The 12,060-nt window shown below is 38.1% G+C and overlaps 1 protein-coding gene across 6 annotated transcripts in view; it reads left to right on the forward strand.

Annotated features, from left to right (window-relative positions):
* The window catches only part of CCNY (cyclin Y), a 201,451-nt gene that overhangs the window by 127,468 nt on the left and 61,923 nt on the right, over positions 1-12,060 (forward strand). For 5 of the 6 annotated variants that reach the window (XM_016197145.2, XM_016197146.2, XM_087823960.1 and 2 more), the window contains one exon: positions 2,402-2,476. In XM_016197145.2, the coding sequence (XP_016052631.1) occupies positions 2,402-2,476 (75 nt within the window). Of the gene's footprint in view, positions 1-2,401; positions 2,477-12,060 lie in introns of those variants that run through there. The other variant, XM_087823984.1, reaches the window with a different exon arrangement.

The raw sequence follows: 12,060 nt of genomic DNA on the forward strand, positions 1-12,060 counted from the left end.
CAGAATTATGTCATTCTGCTCTTTTTCCATATGAATAAAATACTTTTTCACACAATTTTTTAACGGTGTAATAGTTAGGTGTACTGTTATTTAATATAACAAATGCCTTTTTTATTGGAAGCCCTCAGAGTCTGCACAGCCCTCCATTCTTAGCAATTTCTAGGTCTTGAGAACATTATAGCACCAAATCCTAATCTTTATGGAGTCAGGGATTGTCCTCAGGACGTTCTTGAATTTAAAAGCAGCAGGTCTCAATTCCCAAAGAAATGGCAGTTTTATGTTATTTTGGTTCTGCTGTTGGCTCTGGAGAAAAAAAGCAACTGGTTTGGTAGATGAGTCTGAATTGGGTATGAAGGGAGCAAAGTAAGAATTTGGGGTGCCGACACTGTCTGAGGCAAGTGGACTGAGTTCTTGGCATTGCTGCTGCAACGAGCTCCCCGCACCCCACAGGAAGCACTGTATGCACAATGGTTTCATTGATACTTTTCTATGGGAATGATGGGTTAAGGCTTTTGAAAGTTAACCACTTTCATCATGGTTGGAATTACATAAATACTTTCAATTTTCATGTGCCAAAATTCTCCAAAAACATAACTTAGTAGCACATTTGTTATTTAACTCTTTTATAACAAAATCCTAGTTGAGTAGGAAACCACCTCATAAAGGCTCATTTTCACCAGGAAATTTGTGGCCTGACCTTATCTAGTTCAAATTGAGGCAAGTTTGAAAAATTGTCCTTTGCTTATCTTTCTCCTTCTATCAAAACCTCAATGCTTTTGTCCTAGGTGGTTTGGCTCACTGGTTAGAGAGTCGGCGCTTGGACTGAAGGGTCGGTTTGATTCTGGTCAAGGGTATGTACCTTGGTTGCAGGCTCGATCCCTGCCACACAGTCAGGGTGTGTGTGGGAGGCAACCAATCGGTGTCTCTCTTTCTCCTTCCCTCTCTCCCTCTCTCTCTCTCCTCCCTCCCACTCTCTGAAAAGCAATGAAAAAAATATCCCCAGGTGAGGATTTAAAAAAACATACAAAAAACCTCTTGTCTTCAGCTGTGAGACTATAGTATATATAGTTTTAGTAGTTGTCACAGAAAAAAAGCACCAGGTAATTGAATTACCATTTAAGATTCAATAGCTGTTTCTTTAATCAAGCACCCAGTAAGAGGTCAGGAGCTATAGTACAGTAAGCCATTGGCTGATGTGGGATAAATTGCCTCACTGAAAAGGCTTGTTGAGGATAAGTCCCTGAATAAGTGTTTACCTGTTGCCTCCAGTGTATATATGACCATCTTTGTTTTATCTTTCCTTAGGTGCTTCTCTACAAATTTGTTGAAATGATGGAACTCAGAATAGTTTTCATTCTAATACTGGAAGCTGATTTTAAGATTATTCTGACTTTTTAATAATTTTGGTCTCTCTTTCCTCCTCTACCTTTATTCTCGTTGCTTTGCCTATTCAGTCTTTCCTTATGGAATCATTTTTTTTAACTGGAAAAATTTTTCTGTTATGGAATTCTAAGTTGTTATATAACTTTCTGACAAGCTATAGAGGCCCTTGGAAATTGTTCTAAGGCAACGATTATAAAACCAAATGCCCATAGGGGTAGGAATGTCCGAAAGTGAGGAGCAGCACCCGAAGAGTGTCAGGGAAGCTAGAGGAGCAACCACTGGGGAATGGAACATTAGGGTCCACCTGAAGGGGCTGGCAGCAGCTGTGTTCCAGCAGATTGCGACCTTTGTGACGGGGTGTGGGGGGCACTGCCAAATGATCTGATTTCTCAAGAGAAGCTGGAAATACTGATTTTTTTTTTCTTTATAGTATATGTTTGAAAGTGTGAAAATTATATATGTTGCCTCAAATTTAAAAATATATATATATATGGATCAAACAAAAGATGTCCATATCACAGGTTATGCCTACAAATGGTCAATTTGCAGCCTTTGCTCTAAAGGGTGTTTTACTTTGTTCAGAAATTAACAATCTTAATGAAGCAGAGTGTGTGGGTGCTAATGTGTCTTAAAGGTGGGATATTTTTTTTTTATCACCTTTAGCAAGGAAATACCACTTACTTAACTGTAGAGTTAGATGAGTTAGTTGTAGCATGTAACTGTTTAATTGCATGTTATAACTCTGTCCTGCTATTTTGTAGTATCCCAAGTGCAGAGCATACTTTTAAAAAGAAAATGAAGTTTTAGGCTAATAGATCTCCAGCCAAGTGTCTAATTTTGATGTATGACTTTCTCAGATTTCTAAATAACAGTATTCTCAATTGAACCTAGAAGGATCTATAAACATAATAACTGTAGGATTTTTGCAGAATCCTTGCACGTATTAGCAATTTAAGGTTGTAAAAACTGAAAGTTAATCTTGATGGATATTCATGTATTTCTTTTTCTTTCTTTAAAGATTTGAACATGGAATTCAATCCTTCAGACCATCCTCGAGCCAGCACAATATTTCTCAGTAAATCTCAGACAGACGGTAGGTTGCTAATCTGTGTTTCTTTTTCTTTTTTAAAAAAGGAAGGCCCATGTTGGTAACTAGCCAAAGTTTTGATTTTCCACTAGATATGCTTCTCAAGGTAAAAATAGAATCCCTTATAATGACCCCCAAATCTATTGTTTGATGGTAGTTCTCTTTGGGTTTCTTTCTTTTGTATTAAGTTATGTTTTTAGAATTTTCTATTTGAAGCAACTTTGCCAATCAGCTACATACATTCTGTATCAGTAGTTCCTATCCTGAGAGTCAAAAATTTTCCTTTAAGAATTGATCTTTGCATAAATTCTCTAAAGATCAGAAGTATTTGTTTTTTTAGACACTATGTAAAAGAAAGCAAAATATGTATTATCCCAGGTGTGTGTGGAATTTCTCCTGTTTGTTTGTTTTTTCTGTTTCCAGTACAGCTTATCTCACAGTTTCCTGGCCCTTGGCTACAAAGGAGAGAGAAAACTTATACCATACAGTGAACATAAACCTCATTTGGATTCCTATAGAAAAGAGTAGCAGGAGAAAGGTGTTAAATGATGATGTTGTGACCAGGATGTTATATTACAATGCCAGAGTCCTATGTGATTCTATCCCTGATTCTTGGCAAATTGCTAAGCTCTAATTTAGAGCAGATTCTCAATTAACTAGAAAATAATTTAACATATTTAAGACACTAAGTTCATTATAGGAATTGATAACTCCTCAATAATGATTAGGTAACAATTTTGACATGGTCTAATGCTGATATAATATTGGCGATCTTTAATTAAGCAGACCACTGACTTGATTTGAGACAATTAGGTGCATTTATTTTAAAAAATCAATGTTTCTAAGAGTATGAATAAATCCTTGTAGGCTTTAAATACTTGTGAAGTTTTGAATGTATTGGGTAAAAACAAAACAAAACAAAACATTTTTTTTTCTTGGCCTGGTAAAGTGGGAAGCCATTGGAAGATGGGTAGGATATCGCAAGGGAAAGAAAGTGACAGTGGGGATGAGGGTTTGGGATGATGAAAAATGAGAATTAAAAACATTTTTTGCACTTAATGATAGTGCTGTGAAAACCATTTATAAGATTGGCATACCTCCGGGTTTGGTTCTTGCTTCCAGTGAATTCAGGATACAGACCAGTGTCATTCTGAAATTTTTCTAATTAGATTTACATTGAATTGTATTAGAGCCTGTAAATTGGTGACACGTGCCTTGATCATCATGGTAAAAGGAAATTCAGCAGTTGTCTCACCTAACAGAAGGATTGCTCCAGAAGGGGTTAGGGAAGTATATATCTTCCCCCTTCGCCTCTGCTGTAGATCTCATTTCACCCCTTTTTTTCCTATTAGGGTATCAATTCCTCTGACCCTCTGTTCATTGCTTCAATTTCTTTTTAAATGCCATTCAACATGTAAACCTATTTGAGTCTCACAGGTTAAACACAAGAAAAGGAACAATAACCAATACCCTTTTCCCGAGGTGCTCCTCTCTACTCTGTTTAGTAAAAGTTTCTATACCATCTCTACTTTTTCTCTTTCCATTCAGTACTCCACAGGAGTCCTTCTTTCACAGCCACCATTCTGTGGATGCTATGTGCTAACGTTGCCTGAAGACCTTTTGCCTCCTTTAGCTCTTGACTGCTCATGGTACTTGCTGCCATTGGCTATTCCTTCTCTTTTGGCTTCCTTTCATCAAACAGGTCAATTTGCGGAAAACAAATTCATCTCATGAACAATGCTTTATAAATAATTAAAAGAAATGTTTTAAAATAGGTAAATTTGATAACTTTATTGAGTTAATTCTTTGGTGAATTGATTACTAGAGAATTGACTATTTGGGAAATTTGTCCTGAGAACTCCTCCTGTTTTAAAAAACAACAGTGATTGACACTATTACAGATGTCCCCCATTTACCCCCTTTTACTCAGACCCCCCCAGCCTACACCACATTGTTGTCTGTACCATGTGTCTGTTATGCACACATGCATATCTGTTCTTTGGCTAATCTATTCCAGTCTCCCCTACCACCCTTCCCTCTGAGATCTGTCAGTCTGTTCCATGTATCCATGCCTCTGGTTCTGTTTTGTTTGTCACTTATTTTGTTCATTAGATTCCACATATAAGTGAGATCATATGGTATTTGTCTTTCTCTGAGTGGCTTATTTTGCTTAGCAAAACAATCTCCAGGTCTTTTTAAAAAAATATATGTTTTATTGATTTTAGAGAGAGGGAGAAGGAGAGAGAAGTAGAAACATCAATGATGAGAGAGAATCATTGCTCATGTGCCTCCTGCACCCCCCCTACTGGGGATAAAGCCTGCAACCCGGGCATGTGCCCTGACAGGAAATCGAACTACAGTCTCCTGGTTCATGGGTTGACTCTCGACCACCGGGCCACACTGGCCCGGCAGGAGTTCTTCTTTTTTATAGCCATGTAGTATTACATTGTATAAATGTACCACATCTTTTTTATCCACTCCTCTATTGATGAGCACTTGAGCTGTTTCCAGATCTTGGCTATTGTAAATAATGCTGCTATGAACATACAGGTGCATATATTCTTTCTGATTGGTATTTTGAGATTCTTAGCATATATTCCCAGAAGTGGAATCGCTGGGTCAAAAGGCAGCTCCATTTTTAATTTTTTGAGGAAACTCCACACTGTTTTCCACAGTGGCTGCACCAGTTTGTATTCCCACCAATGGTGCACTAGAATTCCCTTTTCTCTACATCCTTGCTAGCACTTCTTGTTTTTTGATTTATTGATGGTAGCCATTCTGGCAGGTACCGTGTGATGCCTCATTGTAATTTTAATTTGCATCTCTCTGATGATTAGTGATGATGAGCATTTTTCTGGCCATTTGTATGTCTTCTTTAGAGGAATGTCTATTCAGGTCTTTTGCCCAGTTGTTTTGTTGTTGCTGTTAATTCACACCCGAGGATATTTTTTAGAGAGAGTGGAAGAGACGGAGGAGAGAGAGAGAAAGAGAGAGGGGAAAAAGGGAAACATTGATGTGAGAGAGATACATCAATCAGTTGCCTCTCATACCCACCCTGACTGGGTCTGGGGATCAAACCTGCAACCAAGGTACGTGCCCTTGGCCAGGAATCGAACCTGAGGCCCTTCAGTGTGCTGGCTGACACTCTAACCATTGAGCCAAACCAGCCAGTGCCTTTGCCAGGTTTTTAATTGGATTTTTTGTCTTCCTAGTGTTGAGTTGTATAAGTTCTTTATGTGTTTTGGAAAATAACTCCTTATCAGATGTATCATGGTGAATATTTTCTTCCATACAATGGGCTCCCTTTTCATTTTGTTGATGGTATCTTTGGCTGTGCAGAAACTTTTTAGTTTGGTGTAGTCCCAATTGTTTATTTTTTCTCATTTCCCTTGTCCTAGGAGATAATATGGGAAAAAATACTGTTATGCAAAATGTCTGATATATTACTGCCTGTTTTCTTCTAGGATTTTTATGGTTTTGCGACTTAAATTTAAGTCTTCTATCCGTTTGGAGTTTATTCTTATGTATAGTGTCAGTGGTCGCCTAGTTTCATTTTTTTCACATACCTGTTCGATTTTCCCAACACCGTTTATTGAAAACACTGTTTTTGCTCTATTGTATGCTCTTGCCTCCTTTGTCATATATTAATTGAGCATAAAAGACGTGGGTTGATTTCTGGGCTGTCTGTTCTGTTGTATTGACCTGTGTGCCTGTTATTGTGCCAGTACCAGGCAGTTTAGATAACAGGGGCTTTATAGTATAGTTTGATACCAGGTATTGTGATACCTCCAACTTTGTTCTTCTTGCTCAAGATTGCTGAGGCTCTTCAGGGTCTGTGTTGGTTCCATACAAATTTTTGGAATATTTGTTCTAGATTTATGATACATGCCATTGGTATTTTAATAGGAATTGAGTTGAATCTATAGATTGCTTTGGTAGTATGAACATTTTAATAATGTTAATTCTTCCAATCCATGAACACTATGTGCTTCCACATGTTTGTATCTTTCTCTATTTCTTTCTTCAATGTTCTGTGGTTTTTCGAGTACAGATCTTTTACCTCCTTGGTTAAATTTATTAGTAGGTACCTTATTATTTTTTGTTGTTGTTGCAATAGTAAGTGGGATTGTTTTCTTTCTCTTAGAGTTTATTGTTGGTATATAAACATGCCACTGGTTTCTGGATATTAATATTGTATCCTGCTACTTTCCTGAATTCACTTATTAGATCTATTAGTTTTTCAGTGGAGCCTTTATGTACAGTATCATGACATTTGTAAATAATGACCGTTTTATTTCCTCCTTTCCAATTTGGATGCCTTTTATTTCTTCCTCTTGTCTGATTGCTGTGGCAAGGACTTCCAGTACTATGTTGAATAATAGCGGTGAAAGTGGAAATCCCTGTCTTGTTCCTGATCTTAAGGGAAACACTTTTAGTTTTTGCCCATTGAGTGTGATGTTGGCTGTGGGTTTTCATATGTGGCCTTTATTATGTTGATATATGATCCTTCTATCCCCACTTTGCTGAGAGTTTTTATCATATAAGGGTACTGGAATTTATCGAATGCTTTTCCACATCTATTGATATGACCATGTGATTTTTATCCTTCATTTTGTTTATGTGATGTATCACATTTATTCCTTTGCAAATATTATACCAACTTTGCATCCCTGGAATAAATCCCACTTGGTCATGGTGTATGATGATCTTTGTTTTTTAAAATTTATCTTTATTGTTGAAAATATTACAGATATCTCCTTTTTTCCCCATTGATCCCTTCTACTCTGAACCCATCCCCCGCCCCAGGCCTTCACCACACTTTGTGGCCATGGGTTATGTATATATGCATATAAATTCTTTGGTTAATCTCTTCCCACCTACCCACCACTCCCTTCCCCCTGAAATTCATCAGTCTGTTCCATGCCTCTATGTCTCTGAATCTATTTTGCATTAGCTAAGTAAAAATTCTCCTAACAATCCATCATAGATGAGATTAAAGGAGACAGCTGTTGTTTTCCCAGGAAAGTGAGATTTATGATCCATATCAATTTATTGTCTCTTTTCCCAACAAAACAAAATATGACCGTTAATGTTCTCAATTTTGTAGGAATGCTGAGAACTTCAGAGATTTTGACTGACATGTTAATAGTAACCAAAAGTATTTAGGTTTAAAAATTATTAAAGCCAGTATCATAAATGAGTTGACATATTACTTATACTGTTATATAAAACAAAATGATTTAAAGCACTTTGAATTTCAGAGCTGATTAATGGCCTTAGTGGTTTCAAATTCATTTTAAAAACAGATTTAGAATTGGGTAATTTTATTTGTCTTTTTTGGTGATACCAGGGTAAGATATACCACTTCTTTTATTACCTTTCTTCTCGTGGTTAATGTTTTAGTCCTGCTCTAGCTAGCTTAAGGGAAAAGGAATAATTAATTGTGTAAGGATATCTCAGAAACCTTATGAGTCATTGGAACTAGAGACTAAAAGCCCTTAGGAACTAAGGAAGTACCTACCTTCTCCACATCATCCCTCTGCCCTCTAATCCAGCTATGTTGGAAGACCTCAAGACCACCCACAGTTTTGGTGATCTGGTAGGAGAATCATGGCACTCATAATATATTTGTGGATGTGACTTAACTATAAAGAAAGCATGAGAAGCAAAAACAGTACAAGGGAAAGGAGCATGGGTGAGGTCCAGAGGAAGCCAGATATAGGCTTCCAACAGTCCTCTCCAGGTAGAGTCACACAGGATGCACCAGGTTCTCTCAGTAATGACCTGTGACATATTGCTAGCCAGGGAGGCTCCTTAGAGACCTAGTGCCCAGAGTTTTTATTGAGGACTGGTTAGGTAGGCAGCCATTGCCTGGTACATACCAAAATTCTAGACTCCCAGGAAGAAAGCAGGTATTTAGCATAAACTATATAGTTTAGGCACAGTGAGCCACTCTTATCAGTTAGGGGATGATGGGAACCCTCTGCAAATCCATGTTCTCAGACACCAGCTTTGCAAGCAGATGTTCTCAGGAATGATAGTCAGACTGCTGTGCTTCTGCATAGCAGGAGGTGCACCCCATCCCACCCCACCCTACACCTTCAGGTAAGATTCTAGTGGTGATGAACCAGGATCTCCAGATTCCCAGGAGATCCAGCTAGTAATGGTTGTTCACCTAGATCTAGGTCATTATGGTCAGGGTCACCTAGGATGATCAAGGATGGCAGGAAACTACTGTTTCCTGGAGTGTCTTTTATTTCAAAATTAATCTAGTCTTTTACATTTTTTAATGAATTTTGGCTTTCTCTTTTAACAGACATAATGACTCAACCATGGAGACTAGAAACTGGCAAGAGAAAGCCAATAAAAGCATAAAAGTCAAAAGTTTTAGAGAAATGAGATTTACCAAATGATACACAGTATAGTTCCCTTTCCTCCAAAACTTTCTATCTGAAATTTATTCTAAAATGGCTCATTCAGTGTTTATTTGTGCCAGTTTTATAGCATGAATGAAATCATGAAGGGTAAATGAATAAATGAATCACCATTTTAAAGTTTATTCTTAGATTATGAGTGTCTCTTTTCTTTCTCCCATTGTCTTGTCTCTTTCCAAAGCAAGAAATTTACATTTTTATGGGACTAAAATAGTCACATGTCAGAATTCCCTAGGACTTAAAACTTTAACTGCTTCGGCTTACACACTTTCGTTTCCTAAATCCACTGCAAAAAGTAAAAGAATACTAGATAAATTAAATGTCTAGCATTTTCCTATCATTATTCTCCATTTATTTCCCAGTGCTGTAACTTACACATGTTCATTAGAATGAATACTATTGCCTTTTCTCCTCTAGCTTAAATCCTTTTATCTACAGAAAGTGATGAGAGCTCATTCTTTATTTAACCTATAGTCCTGTAACGGAATTAATACATACTTGAGCAAATAGGTTGATAGAGTGAAGGTCCACCCATAATGTGGGAGTCCCATTTCATTATCTCTGTATAGATGCTTACTACTGAAAACACACTGCCAGGAATACCAGCTTTTAATGTTATGGTGATGGTGTGCATAATAATGTAAGAGGAAAAACCCAAAATTGTCAGCAGAAAAAGTTCTCCTAGTTTAAAAGGTTCTTGTCTTACCCTCTTAATTCTCTAGGGCCCAGAGGGGAAAGTCAGAGCTATTACATCCTGCTTGGCTGAGTGTATAAATATTACCTTGGATTGTTTAATATAAAAATTGGGGGTTTGATCTTTCCTTCATTATCTGTCCAACCTCATTCGGCCACTTTATTGGGTTCCCCCTTCTTCGGTTTCCTGCCTCTGACCCCCAAGTTTTGTACTAGCCCCAGTGGCTGCTTCCATGAAGGAAGTGGAATGGAAGAGAATTTCAGGGCAGCCCTGTACCAAAAGTAAGTGTAAAAACTTGGAGTTGATGGGAAAATAATGTCTTTTACTTTCTCCATAAGCCTCCACTGTTGAACCCGCACAGGTGTATTTGTTTAATATATAAATTGACATACTTTAAGAGAAGATTTATTTTATGTTAAAGATTGCCTTATACATTGCAGCTTATGGAAGATAACCTCCTGCAAATGATAGAAGATTGTCTATGTGTGGGGATAGGCAGTTGGTTTGGGCACTCAGGAGACACTCCAAAAGGAAGTCTGTCATAGAGTCACCTGTGAAAAGCCTCTCAGATACTATGTAGGCTTCATTTTTCAAAGGCCCTCAGGGGCGACATTACAAAATAATACAGGAAGGTTGGTACCAGATTTCAGATAAGATTCAGCAGGTTCAGTTGCCCTGAGCAAATAGAAGAGTATGCAGGTATTCATTTGTTTAAAAACAGGGAGTGCCTAAAGTATTCTGCAGTAGACTCTGGTACAGACGTTGTCCTTACATGTTTTTTAATAGTCTTAGTGAACTTTCGTTTTCTGCTATTCTAACTGGAACCAGTTGGGGTTTGTGGAAATGGTCTGATTCTTCCCTTAGATTTATCCTCGATGGAGAGGTATAAGAATAGCCTACAGTTTTACAATATTCTTACTTATTTGTGTATATTGTGATTTTATTTTTGTTTGTTTTAAAGCTTTCTTGTTAAAACTTTCAGTTAAAACTTTGATGATTCTATGTTCCAATCCTCTCATTTTTTAATAATTCTTAATCTTTTTAGTAGTACTCATATAAGAAGCACTGGTATTTCTTGAGGCATGGATATCTTTTATCTGTTAGAGGTGGGTAATGAAGGGTGTTTAGGTGACCTTGGAGGTGATTCCCATAATTGGGAGACCCAAAGCTGAAACCGGACACAAAGTGGGTCCGGGCCACCTGTCACTACTTGAGCCAAGTTAAGCAGAGACAAGGTTGCATCCTGTATGAGTGTTTATTCCAGTAATGCCAGCAGTATGGAGAGAGCAGCAAGTCTTCCCATAAATTCTGCTCTAACATCTCCTACTAAACAGCTGATTATATAAGGATAAGGAAGAAGGGCTACATCCCCGCGGGAAGGGAGCAGGATAAGAGCTGCAGGGTCTGTGGTCTGTGTGTCTTCTTCCAGGATCTTGAAGTCTGACAACAAGGTAGTTAATTTTCTATGATGTTAAAACCCGGCTCAGCCCATTCCTGGGACTAGAGAATGGTCAGCATTCTTGAGGTAAACTCCCAGAGGGAGTCAGGGTCCAGGCACAGCATCCAAGTCAAGCATGTCCTGTCCTTGGTTTGTGCTAGAAATGCATTTTCTTTTCTGAGTAGTGGACCCATCTGGGCTCCCAGGCATCTCTTATCTTTTGACAGCCCTGTTTTTCTCCTTGCAACACATCCTCCAGTTTCCCAGGGTACGTAAGAAAACCGTTTAACTATAGTTAGTAAGGTGAATAATCATTAAACAACTGTGGTCCTATTCCTATTACGTGCCCTTCCCACTATCAAAGCCTCTGCACAAACTTATTGTTGGGTACCCTAGCAAGAGCTAAGTGTCGCCTATGGAATTTGCTGCCTGCGTAGAAAGTGTTCTCAGATCCCTGCAGAAAGTGGGACAGCACCATAGAAATGTTGTCATACCTCCATGTGGTAGAGAAAACCTGACTAGTATTTCAGTAATTTAGTATTAAAATAATTGAAGAAAAATGTGTACATGTGCAAACACATGCATACACATGCACACCTTTGTGAGACTAATTCACACAGAGGACCAAATTGACCGTTTGGAGATTTTTTAGCCAGGGACTTTATTAGCCGGCGACTGCAAGCGGGCTCCTGCCCAAAATAAAACTTGCAGCCCGAACGAACAGTCTTTGCAGGGAGAATATAAAGGCAAAAAACATTGTTTGGTTAAGGGGGGAGTGGGTGGGGGGGACTAGTGAAGCAATATACAAAAGCTAAGATAAGTGTTAATTAACTTTCTTGGTTAACTATTCCCTGGAATTTTTACTGGCAGAAATCTTTTACAAAGTTTACAAAGAGCCAGGGGAGGGGAAGAGGTCATTGTTTCTACCAAAATTTGTTGCTCTTGCTTATCTTCAAAGTAGCTATTGTAAGGGTAGAAAATGGGAGTGCTAAGATGGGAGTGCTGTACTTCATTCCCCACTCCT

The sequence above is a fragment of the Miniopterus natalensis genome, chromosome 1 (assembly GCF_054644295.1).
Source record: "Miniopterus natalensis isolate mMinNat1 chromosome 1, mMinNat1.hap1, whole genome shotgun sequence".
In the NCBI taxonomy this organism is placed as follows: Eukaryota; Metazoa; Chordata; class Mammalia; order Chiroptera; family Miniopteridae; genus Miniopterus; species Miniopterus natalensis.